Consider the following 23,959-nt stretch of genomic DNA (forward strand, 5'->3'; position numbering starts at 1 on the left):
GCCGGTCACAGCAGCTAGCAAACGCATGCTGCTTTCTTTCTCACCCACTGCCACCGCATTGTCTCGAACGGAACCGATCATCAACTCAAGAGTGGAAAGACGCAGACAGAGAGGGGTCTGAAACGAAGGAAGGCGAGCGTAGGCAGGTGCAGTGCCTGAAGACGGGGGAGATTGGCTGTCTGGAGGAAGGAACTGGCCTCCTCTCATATCCATCATTCATTCAACTTGGTCTCTTGTCGCAGCTCGTACTTCCTCTTCTCCCTCATACCTCAATTGCATCTCTTCCCGCCACCTAGGTAGTTGTAACGATTCTCAGAGGAACGAGAACGACTTGCCTGACGCCCAAGTCGCCTCAAAATCGGCACATCGCTTTTCGCTCGTTCTTTCCCTGCTTTATCTTATCCTACACGCGAACCTCGTGAGACGACAAGCCCTTGCCTCGTCTTCTTTACCTATCGAGCTTTTCTCTCTTCTTCTACTACCCTCTTCGTCACAACGTTGCTTCGCGAGAATATTCTGTTACAACCCGATTGATACCCCATCAGACTTAGTCTGCATATTCTCTTCGCTTCTTCTTTTCTCCCGTCGGTTCTCGACTTCGGACAGCAGTGGGTCCTCTTCCCAGCATCTCCCCACCCCAAAAAAAAACCATGACTTCCGGCGCCTCCATCGACACCCCCATCCGGCCCGCCCTCCTCAAAAATTCGGGCCTGCCAAAGTCCGACTCTTCCGTCTCCACCACGGCTCAATCCTGCAAATCCATCCGTGTCACCGGCGCCCATCCCCTCGGCTCCCTGCACATTCACCAACCCGTCGACTCGTCTTCTCGGTCACAAGAAACAGCCATGAACCCACACACCGTCCCCGACGATGATGAGCCCCCGCCCCTGGGGCCCATCGAGCCACACGACGCCGTCGCTACCCAGCGCGCGTCGCCTCAGCATGAGCACTCACTCGGCGGCGGCGACATCGTGCTGATCATGGACCTCCCCACTCACTTCACAGTTGGCTACGATTCCGTCTCTTTCACCGCCCGCGACTTCCTCGGCGTCAGAGACATCCCACCCGGCCCGCACTTCTTTTGGGTCTCGGAGACGGAGGCCAGCACCACGCGCTGTGGCTTCTGGATCATCAGCTCGGCCGCGGAGAAGATTCATGTCATGCAGTGGGACAAGTTTAACGAGGTCATCGGCGAGCCCGCCAGCCAGGTCGAGGCTCGCTTTCAAAAAGATAACATCCAAGACATCTACTCCAGGTTGGCACCCTACCAGTTCCGCGCCCTAAACGCAAACGTCAAGTCTGCCACCTCCGGCTCGTCTAGTCCGGAGCCCGAGTTCGCTAGAAATATCAACATCTGGCAGCAGCTCACCAACGCCATCTCGGCCCCTCTCCTGAGTAGACTCACCACCCGCCAGCCGGGCAACTGGGCTGTGCACACATCGGACCGTGTAAGAGGTGCTCTGATGCTTCCTGCAGAGGTCGAGCTCGAAAAGCGGGTGCCCAGCGCCGTCGCGACCACCGAACTGAACTTCACCTTCAGCCAGGGCGCAAAAACGTACGATGCGGAGACCGTTGGCGCCGCACGCACCGAGCAAGCCGTCGATGCCACCGCGTACTTGCTGTCCACTGGCATCAGTGACGACGACGTTGTGGGTGAGCTGCAGTTTGCCTTCATCGTCGGAATGCACCTCGGCAACGAAGCCTGCGTCCAACAGTGGTGGCACATGCTGGTCTCCATCGTTCTGAAGGCCTACACCCTGCCCCTCAAACGGCCTGAGATGGCTCGATCCCTCCTCCAGACAGTCACAGCCCAGCTCGTCTATAACGAACGTTACCTTGATGGATCTGTTCTCGACTACGGCCCATCATACTCTCGCGATCTCCGCATGGCTCTCATCGTGTACAAGCGACGCCTCAACGAAATACTCCTGGCACTCAACTCACTTGCCACCCCCGAACAGGCTGCCGTCGGCCAGGCATTCTCCGAACTCGAGACGTGGGTCTGGAAGTTTGGATGGGACATCAGAGGCGACTATCTCCGAAAGGGCAAGAAGATGCTTGAGGATGGCGAGGAAGTGGAGTTGGAGATGGACGACCTTGAGGCCGAGGACGAACGGGGTGAGTTCGCTGCTACAGTGGTCGAGCTGGACGAGTGCGGAAAGCAGAAGGATCTTGTCTCGTGGGATTAGGGCTCCGGGGTCAGGCGCTGGTTGGAAGCAAAGGAGAAGCGTCGCCGGCACTCGCAGTCGTGCGCCAGGAGCAGCATCAGTGACCCTTTCCTGGCACCTCTGCCGCCTGTCGGAGTAAGGCCACGCCGTTTCTCATCTCGAAGGATGTCCTTCATAGATACAGTACGACCCAAGTCTCGCAACTCAACTCTCATGCAGGTTGACTTTTGAGGAACAGGCGTCAGATATGAGGACGGTGCATGGTCGTCCAGTATTGTTCACGGAGATAACATGGGTTTTCAAGCGGGGAGTTTCGGATCCTTTCTTGACTTCTCATGCATCTTTTGGTTTGGCTTTGTTGGTTTTTTTGTTGGTTTTGCTACCCGGCTTTTGTTTAGGGTTGAAGGTGCAACTCGGGCGAGAAAGCTCTGGTATGGCTGGCGCGTGAAGAGGACTGGGAGATGCGCATATGGCTTTACTGGACCGGAAAGCTACACTCTGTACGAATGCAAACTTGGTTAGGAAGCATACGATTCACCATTTGTTGTCCTGTTCAAGCGTTTTATGTGACTTTCACTAAATGCGAAGCCTGTTGACCCCATACACGATGGTGACGGGTTCCATTTTAAGATTTATTCTGTTTTGATCAGCACAGAGCTAAAACTGCGACACTCCTCGAGCTGTGAACAGATTTCATGGTTATAGGGTCTCTTTCTCTAGAGATAAAATGTCTAGCAAGTTTTCTCCAGAGCCCAAAAGTAGTACTTGAGTATAATCCTGTGCCTGCTTGTGGCACTCCCATCTCCTTACTGGCAGTCAGTTACCAGACGCCCTGCCTCTTCTTCTTGAAAGGCAACTTTGGTGGGGGGGGGGGGCAAACCATCACGAAATCCAAAGACACAACCGTCGCTCTTCGAAATGACATTCGAGACGGTCGACGACTCATACAGGGACCCTGTTGAACGACGCACGGCCCGAGCTGAATCTTTCATCTTAGCCAGAGTGTTGTGATACATGACGAAGAGGATATCTACTGAGCGTCATGTCTGACCGGAGGGAACAACTCACCATACCTCCTTGGCTGGTATTTATGAGTAGTTAGAGAAGAGGGATTGTTACATGTCTGGCCAAAGCCCAACCTATTATCAAATAATCACAAAGTACAAGAGACATCACATCAAAAATGTAATCATATCGTAGGGTAATTGGCCTATTACCATCGCCACCCTCGACAGGGCCAATGCCTGGTATACACAGCCATCTATCAAATGCTGTCATCGCCTGTCGAGTAAGGAACTGGACCCAACGGTCTCTCTAATGCTGTCCCCGACACCATTCGTCGTGTCGTCTTCGTTTCCTCCTTAAACTTTTGTTGAGCCTGTTCCAAGGTTGGCCATGCCTGAGAAATATCGCACACAGTCCCAAATCCGATATGGGTAAATAGGAAAAACACAAGGAAAAAAAAGAGAAAGAGAGTCGTGGAAAAATACCAGACTGGAAGAGAATACCGTATCAGTGGATCCCGGGCACATCGAATCTAAACCCTTCTGTCTACGTGAACGCCGATTTTGCATGATGAATTGCGCAAATTGCCGCCTCATGGATGATGAACTACCTCGCCGTTTGGAGTGGTCCAAATGGCAGGCAGGTTTCTTACCAGCGTCGGGCACCGCCTAGAGGAGCATTGTTAGAGTTGTTGTCTACAAGGGGAGTCCGTTAGCGTAAACACCACTAAGACTTTTGAGGGGAAAACGTACGACCACCACCGCCGCCACGGCCACCACCACGGCCACGGCCCCAACCACCATAGCGGCCACCGCCACCACCACCGCCGTAGCGGGTCATCTCGGCGAGACGAGGATCAATCTCCTGCTTAGCTTCCCTGAGGACATTGACGAGATCCCGAGCCTGCTTGGAGTCTGCGACAAAGTTAGCACTATGAAACGGAGGCGATAGGAAAGGGGAGAACTGACTGTCCGTGGTGAAGAAGGTAACTGCAGTACCCATTGCACCAGCACGACCAGTACGGCCAATACGGTGAATATAATCCTCCGAGTTGTTGGGGTAGTCGTAGTTCAGCACGTGAGTAATGTTACGAACATCTTGAATGGGTTAGCATGACGCCTCACAGTGTGTATAGCAACGTTCCAGCATGGAACCAGGTATGTTTGATAATCATATCGGGCCGTCTTTCACTCCGTCGAAGACAGGGCAGTCCGTCTGCGTCAAATGCCATCCTGGAAAGTTCAGTGTACCGGGTCCTCGGGCTTGGGGAATCTTGGGGACAGCTTGATCGAGTCAAGATTTGCCACATCCACGCTTGTACCATTGGCATATGGGAGGCACAAGAGTGGAACAGCGAGTATAGCAAGCCAACGGCTACACACCAGACCAAGACTCCACACAGGAGCAGAGAGAACCAAGGAAACACGAATGCATCAGGCAAGAGTGCGCAATCAAGAGAGCCCCTAGACATAAGAGTAAAGCACAGCACGAGGCTGCTGGAAGTTGCCATGTAGGTTGAGGGGATGTGATACTCACCAATACCACGCGACGCGACGTCGGTAGCGACCATGATAGGGCTCTTGCCCGTCTTGAACTGATCCAAGACCCAATCACGCTCGTTTTGCTGCTTGTCACCGTGGATGGCTAAAGAGACGTTAGCTTGGGGCAAAGAAGTACGGGGACAGGTAGACATACAAAGTGCGGGCCATCCGTCCTGGCGAAGGAACCGGGTGATCTCGTCGGCGACACGCTTGGTGCCGACGAAGATGAGAACTTTGTTCTCCTTGTTGTCCATCATCTTCTCAAGGTGCTTGATCATGCGATCACGCTTCTCACTTTCGTTGACAACCTCGACGACTTGGGTAATGCGATGGTTGGCAGCCAGCTCCAAGGAGCCGATGTTCACCTGGATGAAGTCGGTAAGGAAGTCGGACGCAAGGGCGCGGACCTCCTTGGGCCAAGTGGCAGACCACATGAGGGTCTGACGATCAGGGCGAATCTGACCAATGATCTTGCGAATTTGGGGTTCGAAACCCATGTCCAGCATACGATCAGCCTCGTCGAGAACCAAGTAAGTGACTCTACGCAGGTTGGTCTTGCCAGCCTCGAGCATGTCGATGAGACGTCCGGGGGTTGCGATGCAGACCTCGACACCACGAGAGAGGTCACGGATCTGGGGGCCCTTGGGGACACCACCGTAGACGCAGGTGTTGCGGATGCGGGAAGACTTGCCAAACTTGGAAATCTCCTGCTGAATCTGGACCGCGAGCTCACGGGTGGGCGCGAGGATCAGGACAATAGGGCCGTCACCGGGAGCCAGCAGAGGCTGGGCGTTGATGTGAACAATAGCAGGCAGGCAGTAGGTCAGGGTCTTCCCGGAGCCCGTCTCGGCAATACCGACGACGTCACGACCGGACAGGGCCATGGGCCAGCCCTGGGACTGAATGGCGGTAGGAGCAGGGAAACCCTGCGCCTTGACCTCGTCCATAACATATCTGGGGAATCCAGCCTCGTCGAAGGTCTCAACGGGCTTGGGGACATCGTTGCCAGAGACGGCCATCTGGTGCTTGCGACGGAAGGATTCCACCTCAGCAGGACTGCGGTTCGCGACCTCCTCGTGCTCCTTGTAAAAAGACTTCTCGAACTTGGGCAGCGTGCTAGGATCTGTCTGATGGTTAGCTTGTTTGTTTTGACGTAACTGAAACGCGAAAATACTGACCCCATTCTTGGGTGCGAAGGCCGGCGCCGAGGTTGCTCATGCGGTCACCACCACCGCCGAAACCACCGCCGTAGCCACCGCCGCCACCGTAGCCGTTGCTGTCACTGAGCTGTTAGTAAGGTGGTTCCCTAAGAAATTACAACTTCGACAACGTCGAGGTTCGCGTCGCGGTTGTACCGAAACGCGACGCTTCAGGTCCGTTGCAGACAACCGTGTCACCACCTTGATCCGTGGTGGTAAGGCAGGCAGAAACAGGCTTACGAAACCAACCGAGAAAGGTCGGATGAGGATCGATAAGGAATCAATGAAATGCTTACCCGTTGTAACCACCGCCGCCGTAGCCGCCATCGCGACCACCTCTGTCGCTGCGATCGCGACCACCGCCGTAGCCACCGCCGCCACCGCGACCGCCGCCACCGTATCCGCCGCCGCCGCCGCCGTAGCCGCCGCCGTAGGACATGATTCTACGTGCTGAGAGTGCGCGAGTGGTGGATTGTCGTTGATTATCTTCGCTGAAGCGAAGTGTCAAAAGGCAGAAAGAAAGATCGTGGGGAGAAAACGCAGGAGGTAGAGTTCCTTTTTCCGGAGTAAACCGAAAAAGAAGACTGTTGTTGCGTTGGGGGAGGTTGAAGATGGGAATTTGTGAGATGGAGAAGAGAGGGATGCGGATGAGGGAAGGGAGAAAAAAAGAGCAGGAGGACCGAAGGTTTTGGGGAGCGCGAGGGAAGGCGGCGACCCGGGGTGAATTTTTTTTGCCGGCCAAAACTTTTCGACACAGAGGCTGCCAGAGGACCCTGCAAAGGCGAAAAAGGTACGTACCTCCTGCACGTGGACCCGCTTCGGTCTTATCGGGTAGATAAGATAGTGAATATGACTCGCGATAAGGCACCTCTGCTAATTCTGCAACAAGGTTCTTGACTCTCCCTTCCTCAGCCTACTGTTCTGGATTGGGTCTACAGAAAACCCTTCTCAGATTTTGCATGCGTCCTGCGCAAACCATTACTAAATGATCGGAGACCGTTTGGCCTCGGGTGAGTCTCCGAGGGCAGGGGGGCCTCCCTCATTATGCAGGTTTTGACGTATTCAATGGCACGGCGGCATTACACTACGTACTCCGTACTGTACTGTACGTACGCCCGAACTGTCAAAGAAAATGGGGTACGGCCAGCAGCACCAGACAATGCAGGGAGCTCTTGTACCACTCAGCGTAATGATGCTTGGGTCGTTGGCTTTGGTTCTTTTCCAGAAGAGTTATCTAGGTATTTGCCCAAGATTTATATATGAGGCCGTGTGAGCGCCAGGATGACGACAACAAGAGGCCTTGGCCGCTCAAGCCTGTCCGACAGTTATCCGGACCGAGAGGCTCTTTTTTTTTCTTTTTCTTTTTGCAAATATGTCTAATTCAGTATCCTTTGTCCACCGTCTTTGTTGAAAGTCCTTGTTGTGTCCTAGTAGTCTATCGGAAATCTTCGAGCAATCAATCCTATTGGGCTTCCTCGCTGGTAAGGAAACATCTCCCAGAAGCCAATCTCCATCTGCATCACAGTTAGTGAATGTTTGGGACTTGTACCATGTGCAGCGTACCTTGGTTCCGTGGACGAAGATCTTGATAAGCCGCTCGATGCTCGACGGACTCTGTAGCACGGCATGCCTCTCGATCAACTCTGTTCCTCGGTCAGCAACCCGGCGCTTCATCGATCGCAAGCGGGACTCCACGAACCTGACCCAGTCTTGACGGCCCCGACATAGTCATCGGCGACATAGTTCTCGATCCACTTCCAGTACGTATTGCCATCGCGCTTCGTCTTAACGTCGCCGTGGAGCTGCTTGGCCACGGCACCGTACCCTAGAAGACAGGGAGCCAGTGCCATTTGAAGGGCAATCCAGTCTTCGCTCATCCCCACGTCGAGAACGTAGCGTGTGTATGCCGTGCAAGCTGTGCTTGATTAGATCATAGACTCGGCGTCTACCAACAAATGACTAACCTCGATGCTCCTCAGTTGCCTCAATCTCAGGCACAGTAATGCCAAAACCCTTACAGTAGTCAATGTGCAGGCTCATCTCACGATTGATGTGGCTGACGATAGTGGCGCCCTGACATGGTCAGTATGAAACCCAGCATAGCATTCTCTGATAGATACTGACAGCAGCAATATCCGCGATGTTCTTCGCCTTGTACGACGCCAGGGCATTGGCTCTGGCAAAATGGACCTTCAAGCATGTTAACGAGATCTCTCCAGCTGGACTGCCAGAAACATACGAGGTAAAGGTAGTCTTGGATGAGGTACTGCTTGAAGGACTCCATGGGGAGCGTGCCGTTTCCCATGGCCATGACAAAGGGATGATAAACGAAAGTCTTCCAGACGTCTCTGACATCGGGTCGTGCGAGCATATACTCAATGAATCGTCCCCTGCTATCAGTCAGCTCTTGGTATTCCGAGAGGTTTGGGGGCCATACGGCGCGAACGGAAGTATTTGAACCGAGTGAAAGTGGTTCAAAGGTCCATGTCCCCTGCCGAAGCCCGGGGCTGTTTTGATCGCAGCCTCGATGTATCGGCAGGCTGACTTGGCTGCTTCAGGTACAGTAAGACCCTTGGCCAAATTAGAAGCGATGGCAGCTTTCATATGTCAGCATATACTGCTCCTAGAGAAGAGCCATTACTCACAAGCCAGCGAGCAGCCAGTACCATGCGTGTTCATGGACCTTTGGTACGGGCTCTGTATTTGCAGAAACTTCCCATGTCCGTAAAGCACGTCAACAACGACAGACCTCTCTTCCTCCGTCTCGGCTACAGTGAAATCCGCCTTGAATGGCATATGCCCGCCCTTAACCAGCACCCACTCAGGGCCAAGCGCTTGGACGGACCGTGCCATCTCTTCGAGGTCCTTAACGTTCCTGACTTCGACGGGCTTGTGGCCAGAGTCCTCGAGAATGAGCTCCGCCTCGGGGATGTTGGGCGTGAGGACGGTAGTGAGCCTCAGCAGACCTTCTAACAGCTCCGCGACGGCCTCGCGGGGGAGGAGCTCGGCCCCGCTCGTTGCGATCATGACCTACCAACGTCAGGCGCCTATTATCTACGCCGTCGGCAAGTTAGGCAGTACATACCGGGTCCACAACCACCTTGGGTATCTTGTGTCTCTTGAGAGCCTCGACAACAGTTCCTATCGTTGCGGGAGAAGCCAGCATACCTAAATACGGTCAGCTATCGGGCTTCGCTTCTGCAGGCCTTCACAACCTACCCGTCTTGACAACGTCGACTCCAATGTCGCCGACGCAGGCATTGATCTGCTTAACCAGAAACTCCTGCGGCACATGGTGGATATCGTGTACGCCAGTAGTGTCCTGAGCCGTTAAGGCAGTCGTGGCTGTCATGGCATAGCAGCCGTGCGCTGCAATCACCTTTTGGTCTGCCTCGAGGCCGCTGTAAATCCTATCAGCATCGAAACACGCAAGAGGTGCATTAAGACGGTGTCTCACGCCCCGCCTGAGCTGTCGGAGCCAGCAATGACAAGAACCCGTCCCTGAGGCATGTTGGGTGCTGTTGCAAAAAGAGACCGATAAGGCAGTTGGGTCGTCCTGGGCGGTATTTGAGAAAATCAAAAGCCACTTCAGCCGTTGTATAAGTGCTATTTTGGGCTGCGAAGCATCATTGCGAATGGACAGGTCGGAGGGTGATTGACGTTGGATGGGCCGTTTTGTCGTTCTCAGATGTCATGTCACTCAAGGTGGGGGCGGGGCTCAGATTTTACTGCAAGGTGCACACTCAGCAGCTCCTCCTTCCGATGTCCCGATTCATTTCATGAACAACAACACCACGTAAACAATCAGCCATATTTGGTATTTCGTCGTGGCACACAAGTTACCGACTCGTGTGCTTCACAGTCAGCTTATTCATATGGGGAACAAGTTACTTTTGAATTGCCTACCCTGCCGACGCCCTACTCCCCGGGAATCGATCGATGCGTATACAGCCAGCCACCCGACTCCATCGTATCCATAGCTCGCTCAAATAGCAAGTCGTGATCTCTGAAAGTCTGTTTGACAGTCAAAATATTGGCCGGTCCACCAGACTTATCCATCCCCAAAAAGTCCCGAGATATAGTACAAGAAAATCCAACAGCAAAATGCCCCGCCCCACCAAGCTACTTGGTGAGGTTTCAAAATTTCACACGCCCTCTCCCGTTCCACACGCCGAGAAGTAGTTTGTGGGGAAAGAGGATGGAACGGGATGTGCCAGTGTAGCCGCCGGCCAGTGTAGCCGTTACGCCGTCTCGCCCGAGCTCTCTGTGCCAGACGAGCTGTGACTATTCGGCCGTTCCGTCCTTATTGGAATATTCCTCACGAGCTCTGAAGGATCTGATATGCTCCTCTGTCTCTCGGTTCGGTTCTCATCACCAGATGATGACGCATCATCTTCGTCCTCTTCGTCTTCATCTTCGTCAGACTCACCGTCACTGTCTTCGCCAAACACGATGCGGCGGAGGACGCTCTTGTCAAACATTTCTATCACCATTCGCCTGATAGGCAAACGGTAGTGGTTGTATTCGAGCATCGTCATGACGCGCTTGAACATCTTTGGGCACCTGAAACCTGGCACCTTGTGCTGCCTGATCTGCATCAGCTCCCCCATAGCGCGCTTGTACAGCACCATGTTACCGAGATCGACAACGAGATCGAGAATTCGCTGATTGGTGGCTGCTTCGTTGGTGAAGGCCGGCAGATCTTCCTTCTCCAGAGGCGGGCGCGCTTCCGTGGGCGGCGGCGGAGTCAAGAACGTTTTCTGCGTGTCTGGTAACGTGATCTTGGAGGCGATGGCGTGCTTCCATGGCTTGAAGGAGAAGAACTTGGACAGGTCGTTGGGGATGCAGAATCCCAGGGACTCTCCCCTCGGTGAAAGATTTGCGTCCCACCCGCATTCTGAGAGGATCTCAAGGCCGTGGGCGGATCTAGAGATCAGACCGAGCACGAAGAAGGCGGTGCCGCGCAGGCTCATCACCTCGTGCTCCTCGGCGATTCTGACAATGTCCTCAACGACGTCGCACGACTCAATAAAGGGAGCGCCGAGCTCCATCGAGCCGACGTTGCCAACAGCCCACATTGACGACTTGACCTTCAGCATGAGCTCTGGGTCTTCTGACTGCATTCCGTACTCTTTGATGGTGTTGGCAAACTCGGCGAAATGGCCCTTGTCGTTGAGCAGCTTGCAGCCCTCTTGGGTGCGTGCAAGCTCGCGATAGAAATGGGGTGGTATATGGTTCTCTGGCTCCGCCTCCGCTTGAGCTTCGTCCACCATGTTCATGCGGTTCTGATGCTCCTCGGGATTCTCGAGAAACGCCTTGGCCAGGCTGGTCTCGATAACCCCGACGTACGAGTCGTTCCGGCCGAGAAACCAGTCGTCCATTTCGTTACTAATGTAATCGACGCCGTCGAGATAGTGATAGCCGATGGAAGAAGATAAGAACCGCAGGAGGAGAGGGGCGCCGATCTCGCCCAAGTGGTCCATCGTCGGACGACACTGAACAACGTATTCCAGGTATGCCTTCTTATTGCATGCCTTCTCGAGGATCTTAACCGCGGTTCGGCAGACTTCTACCTCAGGGTCGTACAGCTGGTCACACAGCTTTTCGATTGCCCATTTCCAGTCGACTTTGCCGTAGGAAGGCTGTGATGCGTCAAACGGCCGAGTTGCATACTTTCGCAGCGCGTTCGTTGCCGTGATGCGAATCTCTCTCGTTCCAGAAGTCAGGGCCTGCTCTATAAGCACCCGCGGGTGCCCTGGGATGCTGTAGTCGAAGTTGGAGAGCAACAGCTTGATCAAGTCGGGGCGCTGCTTATGACCGAGGATGTGATACATCATGTTGAACATCCTCCAGCGCTGCAGGAGATCCAAGCCCCTAGGGTCGCCACTAAGGACACCGAGCATGGGGAAGTAACCCGCGCAAAGCGTGCTTTGCAGGCGGCCAGGGGAGAACATGGGATCCGTCGATGTCAGTCCACTGCTCTGCGAGAGCTGTTAGTACTTTGCTCGCGTTGCTGTAGCTGAGGGGAGGGACATACCGGATCGCATTGAGCAAGGCATTCGGCTATCTGTCGCAGCATCTTGTGATCCTGCAGATATTCGACGCCCTCGTTAGACTGAAGCAGAGTATGCATCAAAGCACATCCTACCCTGACGTACTTTTGCGTGTTTTTGTTGCTGGAAAGATCGGAGAACCTGTGCTTAAAGGGACGGTAGAAGCTCATGATCCTGTTCATGAACTTGGAGACCCTGTTGACCTCGTCCAGCCGTTTTCCGTCTTGGAGCGGTCCTTCGATGATTCGTGAGATGACATCCCAGTTCCACTTCAAGTAGTTGGAGCTGTTCAGGACATTCGACTCGACCAAGAGCTGTCGGATTGCGCCCTCTTGAACCACAACCCCGGTGTTACTCTTGCGAGGCATGTCCGCGAGGTTGCCCATGCTGTCGTGTGACGGCAAGGTCCCAGCCGTGCCCACAGAAGGCGAGCTCCTGTACAGGGTCCTGCTCACCGAGCTAATCTGATAAACTATACCGGAGGCAATGAATCTGTTATCGTCCTTGAACTGGGTGGCGGCAGCGAACAGTTCTGGAAGCAGAGGGAGGTCGTTGCTCCAAGATGAGGGGAGGAGCCTGCTCGCCAACTTCAGCACTTCTCCAATGAGGAGACACGTCTTCCTCGACAACTGCGGCTCGCTAGTTCTTGCGACCTGGAGAAGGTTTTCCAAGAGACCAGCCTTGACGAACGTTGCCAGAAGAAGGGCAGTGTAGTGGTCCATGAAGTTTTGCTCCCCGGTGTCTTCTTCCATAGGGGACGTTGACCCTGAGGAATTGTGGTTTGAGATGGACTTGAGGCTAGCAACCCGTCCATACGTTGTCAAGCGCCGGCCAGCGAGAAAGGACGAGGCCCATGAAGGGGATTTGATCCGGAGTAGAAGGTAGACAAGATCAATGACAGTTTCCCGGATGGTGGGTTGCGGAAGCACCATACTGGTGAGCAGCGACTTGAGTGCGCGAGAGTCGTGCATCGTCAGTATCATCAGACCAGGCCAGCTCTTGAGGATCTTGGTGATGGCCTTTGCATTTTGCTTCAGTAGACTCTCATTGGCCAGGATGATGTCCGTGAATGCCGTGAAGAGGACCTCCAGATCATAACCGGAGCGTAGGTAAACCCTCTTCTGCGGATTGTCCAGTATTTGCAAGTAGGAAGCCGTGAGTGACTCTGGTGACTTGTAGGTCCCTTCAATCAGAGCCTCAGAGAGCGGTGACAGGCCGCCAGATGCAACTGCCAGGGCAGGATCACGGAGCATGATCTCAGCAAGGGTCTCCAGACAGATAGACCGCAGGCGGTCTTCGGCTTGCTCAGCAACAGCAGCTATAGTTCGCACGACTGCACGTGATAGTTCTTTGACTCCGTCCTTGACATCCAAGAAAGCTCGGACAAACTTCAAGGCTTGTTCACGCTCCAGATCGGCCTTGCGATCCTTGATCAATGACCTGTTTCTTATCAGCCAAAGCCCCACTGATCGAGCTTGGGTTCTTTTGTACTCACGTCACAACAATCATGTCAGTGTTCAGACTGCGGATCTTTTTCAGGGACGACACATCTGAGATGGCATAGCGGATCATGCGGTAGCCAGCAGCCACCACTTCCCGGGCCTCGCTGAGGAGCATGACTTGCATACGCATACCAAAGACAGACCACACCAGGTCATACTTGAGGGTCGGATGCCGCCTAAACAAGTCGACCAGGCTGTTGCCTCGACTGACATAGTATTCTGGGGGCATGCCCTCCTGTTCCAGAGCCTGGAGCAACTCGGCCAGGAGGAAGGTAGGCGATTGTTCGGCTGCCTCGTCGTAATCAGATCCAGCGCCGCTGCGGGAAGCACTGGGGGGAGAACGCAAGCCGTTGTTGGCGGAAGAATACAGTGCATCATTGGTCCTCTGCCTTGTTGGAGTTGTCGGGGTTGCCTTGGGCCTAGAAGCGTCTGCAATCTTTTGGCGTAGGATCTTGATCCGCTGGTTGGATGCGTTGAGCTCTGCCTCGACCTTGGCCCTCTGCTCCTTTGTCTGCTTCGCCTTCTTGGCATTCAAGGCCTCCAACATGTTCTCGCTCCCATCCTTGATCTTCATCTCCCGATTTAGCTGTTCTCGGAGCGCTGCCAGCGTCTGCTCAGTAGCGGTGGCGCAATCCTCCTCGTCGACCTTATCGATGCTGTAGATATCGCCCCGGGAGCCAGATCGAGGTGGCATCATCTGGCTGCGCAGCTCAGAACTGAAACTCCCAGGGGCAATGGAGGGGTTGAGCGAGGAGCCTCGAGGTCCGAAGCTGGCGCCCGAGGCGCCCAAGCTTCTCGAAGCATTGGCAGATGATGCGGGGGGCGGCTGGAGACCACCGGTGCTCGCCTCGCGCTCGAAACTGGGGCGTGGGTTGAGGGTATTGAGGCTCGACACAGACTGCTGAGGCGACAGTGCCTTTTGAGACTGACTGGAGGCGCCCAGCATGGCGGTGAAACCTCTCTACGATACCACCTTTTTCCGGGGCTTCTCCGTAGGTCGTTGCATTCGGGCGACTGTTATCGCAAGATTGCTTGGATATATGCGGCTGTTGTTATCTGCGTGTAGGGGGGGCAGTTCGTCGGGTTCGTCGTTCGCGCGGGATAAAGGACCGCCGCCAATCAATGTGTGATATATCGCGACGGGGGTGCCGAGGTTCAATTCGAGGGCGGGGCCGGTTCTGATGTGAAGCACTCGGAGACAGTGAACAGGCAGCTACGGGCGGCGATCGATAAGGTGAATAGTCGGGTCGCAGGATGTTAGGCGTAGGTGGTGATTCAAGTCGGACGATGGCCCTGCAGAGCCAAGCCAAGGTCGTCAGTCCGAGTGGAGATGCAGTTGGGGGAGGGGGTCCAAGGCTGAGAGTCTGCGCAACAGAGATGATGGATCTTGGAGGTGGTTCGCATTCGCGCGTCGCTCTCGAGGCAACGAAGGGTGACCAAGTTTGATTGAAGAGGATTTATATTGGCCCAGTTGCTTGGAAAGAACGAGGTACGTTGACGATTGAACGAGTCGGGCGTTGTATGTAATCTGGTTCACAAGTCCACGGTTCACAGCTCACGGTCCTCGGTCGCTGTGCCCCAGCCCAACCTGTGCCAGCTCTCTCTGCCTGCTCCGCGCTGCCAGCTTCAGGGGTGGAGACACATTTGTCGCTAGTGTGCTGCGGGTTGTGGTACAGTCAATCGCTTGGTACTGCTCCAGTGGCTGTCGATGTATGGTGTGGGTGGTGTTCAGGGGGGTCGGTTGTTGAGCAGTGCAGTACCTAACACCGGCAAAGTAGATAGGGTTAGTTCAGGCTGGACAGGCAGGGAGTGGCAGTGTCGGACTGCTAGCGGAGAAAAGGCCGTTACAGTACGGAGTAGTTGGTCTTGGAGTCGGACCTCGTCCATGCCATACAGACTCACTTTTACTAATCTGCCGTTCCCCGAAGCAAACCATGGCTAATGTATTTTACCTACTACTTGCTTCAGCCGTAGGTAGTAGGTAGGTAAATAGGTACCACAAGGCACTATGAGACTCGCTTCGCCCGCCCACTCACCGAAAGCATGGACCATATCCTTCTCCTTGTCTTCGGTGTGTCGTGATGGAGATATGTTTTTGAAGAAAGCGCTTACTGCTGAAAATGCACGCCTTTCCTTTATCGATAAGAGACGAGATACCGAACATTCTTCACCTTTACTCTTGGCAACTTTTGATAATGCCTGACCACAACCAAGCCTTCCCAAGTCCCTAGGCGCTCTAGACAGCACCCGTATAGGCCAGAGATCCTTCATCTCACAATATGCAGGGCGTTCGTCAACAACATTCATTGGACGATCATGGATCGAGATAACAACATGCCCCCTTTTCCCCCTTCTACAATACATTCGGAGAACCGCCAAAGACGAGAGCGCGCCGATGACCAACAAGCATGGGCCATCCTCTTGCTACTCTCGAGGAACTCCCTTGCTGCCTGAAGCTGCTTGTGCCACAGCGTCGACTACCACCTTCAATGCTGAAACACGGCCGGTTCCTCCTCTGTCTAGGTCCACCACGCATCTTTCAGATTGGATACGGGTATCTTCACTGTCGGACTACCGCCCGACAAGACCGAGGGGATAGGCCGCGGCTAATTATACGGTTGCTTGCGGGAAATGGCAATGGTCAGAATCATTTTCGTCAGTAGCATGTCACGTACGGGATGGGGTTTGGCTCTTCGGCCCTCTGGCTCTCTAAGACCGCTAGTATAAAACAAACACCGATTCTCGGGCTTTCGGTGGTTCAGTCGATCCTGAAGGCGTTTGCTTCGGCAACCTAGGGCTAGCAACCATGAAAGTGGAAAAGAAAGGAAGGACTGGGGAGGGAGGAAGAAACGAAGAGGGGGGAAACAGGAGTCTGCTTGTCGCTCATCGCCTGCCGGAGGTGGTCGCATCACGAAGAGCGGCTGAATGCGGCGACCTGCCTGCCCAGCACAAAAGGGCATCGGCGGGCTCCGGCGGCTCCACTCCACGCCAGTAAGACCATCTTACCCCATGCCTGCCGGTCCCCTGTTAAGCAATCGGGTCAGTTCGGCCAGCGCCTTTGCCATTGGAACGTTCCCTCCCCGTCGGAAGCAAACATGGCGACTCAAGACACGACCACGCTATCTCTATCTCCGGGTCCCGTGTCGGTGGGTGACGTCCAAGGAAGCTAAACTGATGAGTGGGAAAACCTCACTCGTCTCCCAGGGAGCCTCTGATATATATAATCACTTCGCCTCCCCTCCTCGAATCCATCCCTTCTCCAAACGCTTGCTCCTCGTCTCTTGTCTCATTGTCCGACCACCGCAACTCCTCTTTCTTCATCGATACCCAAGAGAGTCCTCGCTGCGGGTCTTATCTTTCTTTTGTTGCTCATCGCATCCTTCAGCCGTGACAACGTCCATCTCTCTCACTCGTGACACCCTCCCATCCCCCCTTCTTTTATTCCGTCTCACGCGGAACAACCCTCATCGCAAACTCGCAATGTCGTACCTCGCTTCCGCCCGCTACGGCAAGGACAATGTCCGCGTCTACAAGGTCGAGCGCAACGGCGCCACTCAGACCGTCACCGAAATGACCGTCTGCTGCCTTCTGGAGGGCGACATCGACGTCTCCTTCACGGCCGCCGATAACAGCGTCGTTGTCGCCACTGACTCCATCAAGAACACCATTTACATCAAGGCCAAGGAGAACCCTGTCAACCCGCCCGAGCTCTTCGCCTCCATCCTCGGCACTCACTTCCTCGACACTTACGCCCACATCCACACCGCCAACGTCAAGGTTGTCCAGCACCGCTGGACCCGCATGACAGTTGACGGACGGCCGCACCCCCACTCGTTCTACCGCGACGGCGAGGAGACCCGCAACGTTGAGGCCCGCATCTCACGCCGCGACGGCATCGCCCTCACCAGCGCCATCCAGAAGCTCACTGTACTCAAGTCCACCGGTTCTGCTTTCCACAGCTTCGTCCGCGACGAGTACACCACCCTCCCCGAGACCTGGGACCGCATCCTCTCCACCGACGTCGACGCCGGCTGGACCTGGGCGTTCCCGGACCTCGCCGCTGTCCGCGCCGCCATCCCCAAGTTCGACCCCGCTTGGCAGGCTGCCCGCGACATCACCATGAAGACCTTTGCCGAGGACGAGAGCGCCAGCGTCCAGAACACCATGTACAAGATGTGCGAGCAGATCCTCGCCGCTGTCCCCGAGACCCTGACCGTCACCTACTCTCTGCCCAACAAGCACTACTTTGAGATTGACCTGAGCTGGCACAAGGGGCTGCAGAACACCGGCAAGGACGCAGAGGTCTACGCTCCGCAGTCCGGGCCCAACGGTCTCATCAAATGCGAGGTCGCCCGCAAGCTCGGGTCATCCAAGCTGTGAAACGCTTGGACAGTGTAGGAGAGCGCAGGAGGCGAGTGGGAGGTTGACAGAGAAAGCAAGAGCCCGGGAGAGGAAGGCATCAATAGAATCAGCATCTGCATTTTTCCTGGCCGTCTATGCCCTGGCTAGACTCGACCAGCTGTTTATAGTAATAATGAGCCATGAACCCAGAATGAGAATTCAATGTGCAAAACGCAGCATTTCTCTATGTGACCCGAACGAGTCGGTGGTCTGTGTCTCTCAGGTTCGACATATCTGACAAGTAGGTCGTATATGCTACGCATCTACATATGAATCATGAATCGATAAACAGTATCAAAACGTCCTCTTTTGTGATACAAAAAAGACCCCCCCCCCCCCCGGAGAGGCGACTCAGGTGATTTCAGCCATCCATACGAACAGCCTCACCCTGGGTGTGCTCTGACCGTGAGGCACTCTGTCGTCATTTAATAGCATAAGAATTGTCTAGTACGTCCAGAACAACATCATTGAACCCTAGATCCCAACCCCATTGGAGCGCTCATTGGAGCAAACCTACCTCTATGTGGTCGCAAGGGAAAGCCTCTGGAGGCGCCTAAGTGCCCTTGGGACAACCCAGACGGACCAATCGCAGCCAGAGTTGTGTCTAGCGCTCAGCAGACACCGCGACCCGAGTTTTGAGAACGATAAGACTTCCATTTTGAGATGCCCGTATTCATACAGAATATACACGCCGGTACAGACGACCGCTCCATCCTCTTGCCCGCCCAAGTCCGTGGTCCCCGTCACAACCACCACCACCACCAGTGTCACACCGATAAAACCACACCCTTTCACATGCCTCTCATATCCTCTCCGAGTCCGCCTCCCGAATCGCCTTGACCTGCTCCTCCCACCCGTGCTGCCCAACGGGGACGCCTCCGAACCGGATCACGTTCTTCTTATAGGGGTGCGCCTCACCCTCGAACGCCTTGAGCCTCGCCAGCCGCGGCGCGCGCAGCCTGTTCTTGGGCAACATGCCGCTGACCGCCTTGCGCAGCACCTCGGCGCCACCGTGCTTCTCCATCAGCACGTCCATGGTGACGGCCTGCAGCGAGCCCGGGCGGGTGTTGTGCCGGTAGTACGTCTTCTGCCACTTCTTGCGGCCCGTGACGTGCAGCGCCGCGCAGTCCGTCACAACGACGTAGTCGCCACAGTCCGTCGATGGGTCCCAGGTTGGCTTGTGCTTGCCCATCAGCAGCACGGCGATGCGCGAAGCGAGGCGGCCGAGGGATGGGGGGGTGACGCCCGGCTGGGTGGAGAGGGTTTCGTGGGGAGCTGAGGCGGAGACGTGATGCCATACCCGGGAGTAGGAGAGGCGAGTCTGTCTCGCACGGAGGCCGGTGGTCAGCGGGTCTGCCCTTTGTCTAGGAAGGTTCAATTGGGGAAAGGGGGTGGGAGAGAGCGTACCAGGCCAACGGTTTGCGACATTTTGATGGTTGCTCTGGGCTGGCCGCCTCAGCCGATGCTCCGTTTGTTGTATTCACGGATCGTGCCGTTCGTCGTGGCGGAGGCTGGCAGCAGGTGATCGCAGGAGCGAAAGCTTCGAATCGGTCTCGTTCGGTCGTTGGAAGGGCTATGCGTTGCTGGCGTCGATTGGCGATCAATATCCGTTCAATCAATTGAGGCCTGAGCCCCCCAAAATTTTGGAGACACGAGAGCACGAGCGCTATCACGTGATACATCCGATAAGATAAATGGGAAACACCAAGAAATGACCAGGTGCCAGCAGCTGAAGACACCGAGAGCCGACCTTGGCCCGATCGTAGGACCTTCCTCCCAATGGCGGGCAGCACAGTCGCATTCCTTTCTATGCCCTTCTGACCCCGCCGTTGGGAGGAGGGGCAGGTGAATATGAATGTGGTGCGCATTGGGTAAGGCGATTTCAAAGCAACAATCCCCCAACGCAATCAGTGACAGTTGAACTCCACGAACGTAAGACCGACGGAAAGTATTAAAAAGCGCATCCGGCTCCCCCCATTGGACGCAATTCCGCCCGTCCTTACCAAGAAATACGTTCCTCCTCGAACTTCGGGTGTGCAGGGTTTACAACCATCTTCCTTTCCCGAAAGCACATTGCACTTCTTTCTTTGCAGTATCATCTCGGCAAGACAGGGCCGGAGCATGCTCTACTGTCTAACCGACTTCCTCCACAACTACTGCTCTCTGTTACGAAGCCCGCTGCAGCCAAGCAGAAGACCCTTCACGATGACCGTCTCATATCCATTCCAGGTGAGTCGGGGCCGTTCCGCTTCCACTTCGCTCGCCTGCGCAGGTCTCCTTCTGCATCCACGTCTGTCCGGCTCGTCAATGGGATCTGACCAAACAATCCAACCCGCACCCGTTCCGCCAGAAAGGACCCGAAGGCTTGCTTGCGCGTTTTCATTGCTGTCTCTGGCAGTGCAGAAAAAAGGGGATTGTTGTTCAGAACCACGATGGCTAATGAAACGTCCGAAAACCTGACTAGACCGTTTTTGCCGTCCCCATGACATGTGACAGCTGCGTCAAGGACGTTTCAGACTCGTTGTACAAACTGGGGGGCATCACCAAGGTCGAGGCCAACCTCGAGGACCAATTGCTGTCTGTCGAGGGCACAGGTACGCCGTTTTCTGCTGCAAACTCTGAAAGTCCCTTTCCTTCCTCTTCTTCTTTGTCGCCCAACGACGCCTTTCTCATTCCCACCCCTCCCCATTTTACACCCCTTGTTCGTCTGGGCTATACACTTTTGAAGTTTTCTCAAGCTTATTTTCTTTGGGTGACTTCTTGGGAGTTCCATAATTTGCCAAGAGCTGCATTGCTGGCCCCCCGTCATTGGACGGATTGATGGGCCCAATATTGGCGCCTCGGCGTTTGGAAAATGGTAGACGCTGACTAACAATCTTGGCGACGTCTTACAGCCGCGCCGTCTTCCATTGTCGAGGCCATCCAAGCCACCGGCAGGGACGCTATCCTGCGAGGCTCGGGGGGATCAAACAGTAGGTCACCATTCCTCGATTGGATCTTGTCCAACTCGATTCCCCCCTTCTACTTCCTGTAACCACTTGGCGGACATAAACTTTATTTCCCGATGCCACTGTCACCCACCTCGCCTTCTCATGCCGGTACTGGTGTCAGTAGATGAGGTTTGGGTTGCATGCAGACTTGCTCGCGTTGTAACACCGGACATGGTCTAGTAGCTTACTTACTTACCACCCACCAGGCGCGGCTGTCAGCATCCTCGAGTCCTTTTACCGTGCAGACGATGCCGAGCATGCAAGTAAAGAGTTGGACGGGGAGTCAGATAGAGAGGTCAGGGGCTTGGCCAGAATGGTGCAGGTTTCCCCGACTACCACTCTAATCGACTTGACGCTACGCGGTGTGGCTCCCGGCTCTTACAGAGCGACGATTCGTGAGTATGGCAACCTGGCAGAGGGTGCATCTTCGACTGGCCCTGTCTGGTCGGGAGGTAGCGAAGGTGATGCCGCCAAGGGGTTCTTGGGCGTCTTCCACGTCGGCAAGGATGGTAGAGGTAGCGCGTACCTCGACAAGACCTTTAAGATCTGGGAAGTCATTGGCCATGCGATGGTCGTCTCGAGACAAGATGAATCTGCAGGGGCGCTGAAGAACGACCCCGACACCGTAGTTGGCGTGATTGCCAGGAGTGCCGGCGTGTGGGACAATGATAAGACCGTGTGCTCGTGTACCGGGAAGACGTTGTGGGAGGAGCGGAAGGAGAAGGTCGAGAAGGGCATGCTCTAGGTCTCGTGTTGAGCACCCCGTGGGAACCCCTCGAATGATGTAGGAAATGAAGCACGAAATCAACGAAAGATTCCCCAATGTGTTTCTAGTCCCAGGAATCTCGGTTGTCAAGCCGAATATTAAACTTGCAGAGGATCATCAGCGGCAGCACGTGGAGATGGCAGTCACTGTAAACAACATCGTACGATTTTTGTGATGAACAGACTTTGGACCGCGTCTACCACGTCCCGGTAAGGTCGAGTGGCCATGGCTCCCAGGACCTTGACAAGCCAGATGCCAGGGGGGGGTGGGTGGTGTGTGTGTGTGTGTGGTTGTGCCTGCAGCCGTGGTGTGAGAAATCCCAGGAACCACCCCACTAATGGGCTTGACAATGAGGCTGAGTGTTTGAATGCCTTGGCATTCTATGCCGGAATAGGTGCGGGTGGGGGCATGGAGCAGGATGACGAAGCACTGGACTCTGGGGTCACGGTAAGGTTATTGGACCCGACATTTGTCTCTCTGGCCCGTTATGTTAACCTTTGTATGCCAAGCTTTTCAAGGCTTGTCTCGGTCAGACTTTTCCGCCGAGTTCTTGATCGTCTCCAGGCGCTGGGACAGTGGAGCCCGAGGAACATGGGAGGACTGTACGAGTACGTATACCTAGGTAGAGACGGAGAAGCCTGCGCCAGAGGGGCCCCAGAGCAGGGCTCGTAGACATGGCATCAGCGTCAGGCTTGATGCAGATCATGTCAGAAGAAACACTGACAATGGACGCGGGAGATTCCCCCCACCGATCGAAGACCGGAAGGAGGCGGAGCGTGAGTGACAGGTGGTAGATGAGACGAATTCCTAGGCGTGTGTACTGGTAGCGGAACAGGGACCAGAGGCGCTACCTTATTTATGTGGGTCGCAGGACGCCGGGACCGCCGCCATGCCATGACGAGGCCCACTTGTAAGGGGGTGTACGCAGTTGGGACAGCTGGAAGAGGCTGACACTACGGGATGGGTACGGATAGTGGGAAGTGACCGGCACGCACCCGATTACGTGTGTACATACATGGTAAGGGGTCGAAGGGGTGGAGAGGATAGCCGGGTTTGAAACCAGCCTGATATCGGATGTGGGATACTGCCGTCTGCGCGTACAAGTCGAGCTGGGCAGCCAGAGAAGAGATCAGGGCGGCAGGGAAGGCAAAGCCGTTCATCGACGACGGCCTCGGTAGGTCGACTATGACGGGAATCTCAGTGATGATGAGGGCATCTTAGGCGCGACGGTGATGCCACTGCACGAAACTAAACATGCCGGTGAGGGTGTGATTTGAGGAACAGCTGTCGAGTGAGGACTAAAATCGGGAGATGCAGCGGTTTGGCGGCGATCACCTAGTCTGGCTGCCAGTAGTGGGGGTTGCCTTGCTAGCAGGGGGGGACGTCAAAGTTTGCATTGAGGGAGAAGAACGGCGGCGATCGCACCGCATCACTGGTTGATTCATCCGTTAGCAAGGATGCCCAGACTTGTGACGGTTTCTGGGTGAAGAGACACTGGTTCACAAGGATGGAGACGGTGGTAATAACTCGGCAATACAATACAGGCAAGTCGGATTGTACGCTGTTGTCAGAAGCTTTCAACTGCGATGCGAAGCGATGCATTGTGTGGCGTTCTGTGTGTTCGTGTTGACGACGGACCGTTGAGGCATCTGGCTTCTGGTTGCTTCGACCAAGACGTCGTCGAGGGTCGGAATGGAAGGGGCTTCTGGTGAACGAGGTGCAGTGAGCTCTTCCGAGTGTGGATGACTCCTCGACTCGGCCAGATGCTGCGTGATAAAACACGGTCACGTACGTGGGTTCATGCGGCGGACCGGCTGGTAGCCCGCACGGGGATGCAAGTACCCATCGATCGCGGCATGGAAAGACAACGTACAGCTGTACCTACACTACATAGGCAGTAGGTAGCAAGGGCGACATGTTGCAGGTTGATCTGTCAAGAAGCACCCAAGGAAGAAGCGTGCCGCCCCTGTAGGCGGGACGTTCGTCGGTGGAGACTCTATTTTGCATGGGATTTCCAAAACAGCCTAGAGGACAAGCGAGTTTCGCAGAATCTCTGAGACTGGGTCGTGCAGGGATAATTAGAGTTAGTGATACCGTCCTTCCGTCGACGGCATATGCTCGGAATTTGTCCAGTTCTTAGGAGGCGAGCTGTCTTGCTTCTTCCGAATGTTGGGTTACGGGACAACGGGGGAAGAGACTATTGAGAGGTACAAGCCACTCCATTCGTAGCGATAGGGCCTGATTTTACCTTGTGGTGCGCAGTGTAGTTGATGTTGTTCTTTCGCGCTTTGGGGGGGTTTGCGCAGCCATGCATTACATCATTGATTCCCCAAT

General features: G+C 55.0%; 7 protein-coding genes across 7 annotated transcripts; 3 read left to right on the forward strand and 4 right to left on the reverse strand.

The window, feature by feature from the left end:
- Positions 1–650: 650 nt before the first annotated feature.
- GLRG_00404 (AAR2 protein) lies at positions 651–2,189 on the forward strand (the record flags this gene model as incomplete). Its single annotated transcript, XM_008091089.1, has 1 exon — positions 651–2,189. The coding sequence occupies one exon, from the start codon at positions 651–653 to the stop codon at positions 2,187–2,189; it is 1,539 nt and encodes a 512-aa protein (XP_008089280.1).
- A 1,632-nt stretch (positions 2,190–3,821) lies between these two features.
- GLRG_00405 (DEAD/DEAH box helicase) lies at positions 3,822–6,352 on the reverse strand (the record flags this gene model as incomplete). The annotated part of the gene is made up of 7 exons (XM_008091090.1): positions 3,822–3,868; positions 3,926–4,087; positions 4,142–4,270; positions 4,710–4,817; positions 4,869–5,837; positions 5,893–5,990; positions 6,210–6,352. 7 exons carry the CDS (start codon positions 6,350–6,352, stop codon positions 3,822–3,824), a joined length of 1,656 nt encoding a protein of 551 aa, XP_008089281.1.
- A 988-nt stretch (positions 6,353–7,340) lies between these two features.
- On the reverse strand, positions 7,341–9,423 carry GLRG_00406 (phosphomethylpyrimidine kinase; the record flags this gene model as incomplete). Its single annotated transcript, XM_008091091.1, has 11 exons — positions 7,341–7,427; positions 7,477–7,556; positions 7,613–7,828; positions 7,878–7,986; positions 8,038–8,103; positions 8,153–8,303; positions 8,351–8,510; positions 8,559–8,943; positions 8,999–9,081; positions 9,133–9,314; positions 9,371–9,423. The coding sequence occupies 11 exons, from the start codon at positions 9,421–9,423 to the stop codon at positions 7,341–7,343; spliced, it is 1,572 nt and encodes a 523-aa protein (XP_008089282.1).
- Positions 9,424–10,154: 731 nt separating this feature from the next.
- Positions 10,155–14,414, reverse strand: GLRG_00407 (uncharacterized protein; the record flags this gene model as incomplete). Its single annotated transcript, XM_008091092.1, has 3 exons — positions 10,155–11,894; positions 11,951–13,406; positions 13,462–14,414. 3 exons carry the CDS (start codon positions 14,412–14,414, stop codon positions 10,155–10,157), a joined length of 4,149 nt encoding a protein of 1,382 aa, XP_008089283.1.
- Positions 14,415–16,948: 2,534 nt separating this feature from the next.
- GLRG_00408 (urate oxidase) lies at positions 16,949–17,848 on the forward strand (the record flags this gene model as incomplete). Its single annotated transcript, XM_008091093.1, has 1 exon — positions 16,949–17,848. One exon carries the CDS (start codon positions 16,949–16,951, stop codon positions 17,846–17,848), a length of 900 nt encoding a protein of 299 aa, XP_008089284.1.
- An 823-nt stretch (positions 17,849–18,671) lies between these two features.
- On the reverse strand, positions 18,672–19,297 carry GLRG_00409 (ribosomal protein L13; the record flags this gene model as incomplete). Its single annotated transcript, XM_008091094.1, has 2 exons — positions 18,672–19,190; positions 19,277–19,297. The coding sequence occupies 2 exons, from the start codon at positions 19,295–19,297 to the stop codon at positions 18,672–18,674; spliced, it is 540 nt and encodes a 179-aa protein (XP_008089285.1).
- Positions 19,298–20,074: 777 nt separating this feature from the next.
- Positions 20,075–21,604, forward strand: GLRG_00410 (heavy-metal-associated domain-containing protein; the record flags this gene model as incomplete). Its single annotated transcript, XM_008091095.1, has 4 exons — positions 20,075–20,098; positions 20,334–20,463; positions 20,764–20,841; positions 21,066–21,604. 4 exons carry the CDS (start codon positions 20,075–20,077, stop codon positions 21,602–21,604), a joined length of 771 nt encoding a protein of 256 aa, XP_008089286.1.
- Positions 21,605–23,959: the final 2,355 nt, after the last annotated feature.

This window comes from Colletotrichum graminicola (assembly GCF_000149035.1).
Source record: "Colletotrichum graminicola M1.001 genomic scaffold supercont1.1, whole genome shotgun sequence".
NCBI lineage: Eukaryota > Fungi > Ascomycota > Sordariomycetes > Glomerellales > Glomerellaceae > Colletotrichum > Colletotrichum graminicola.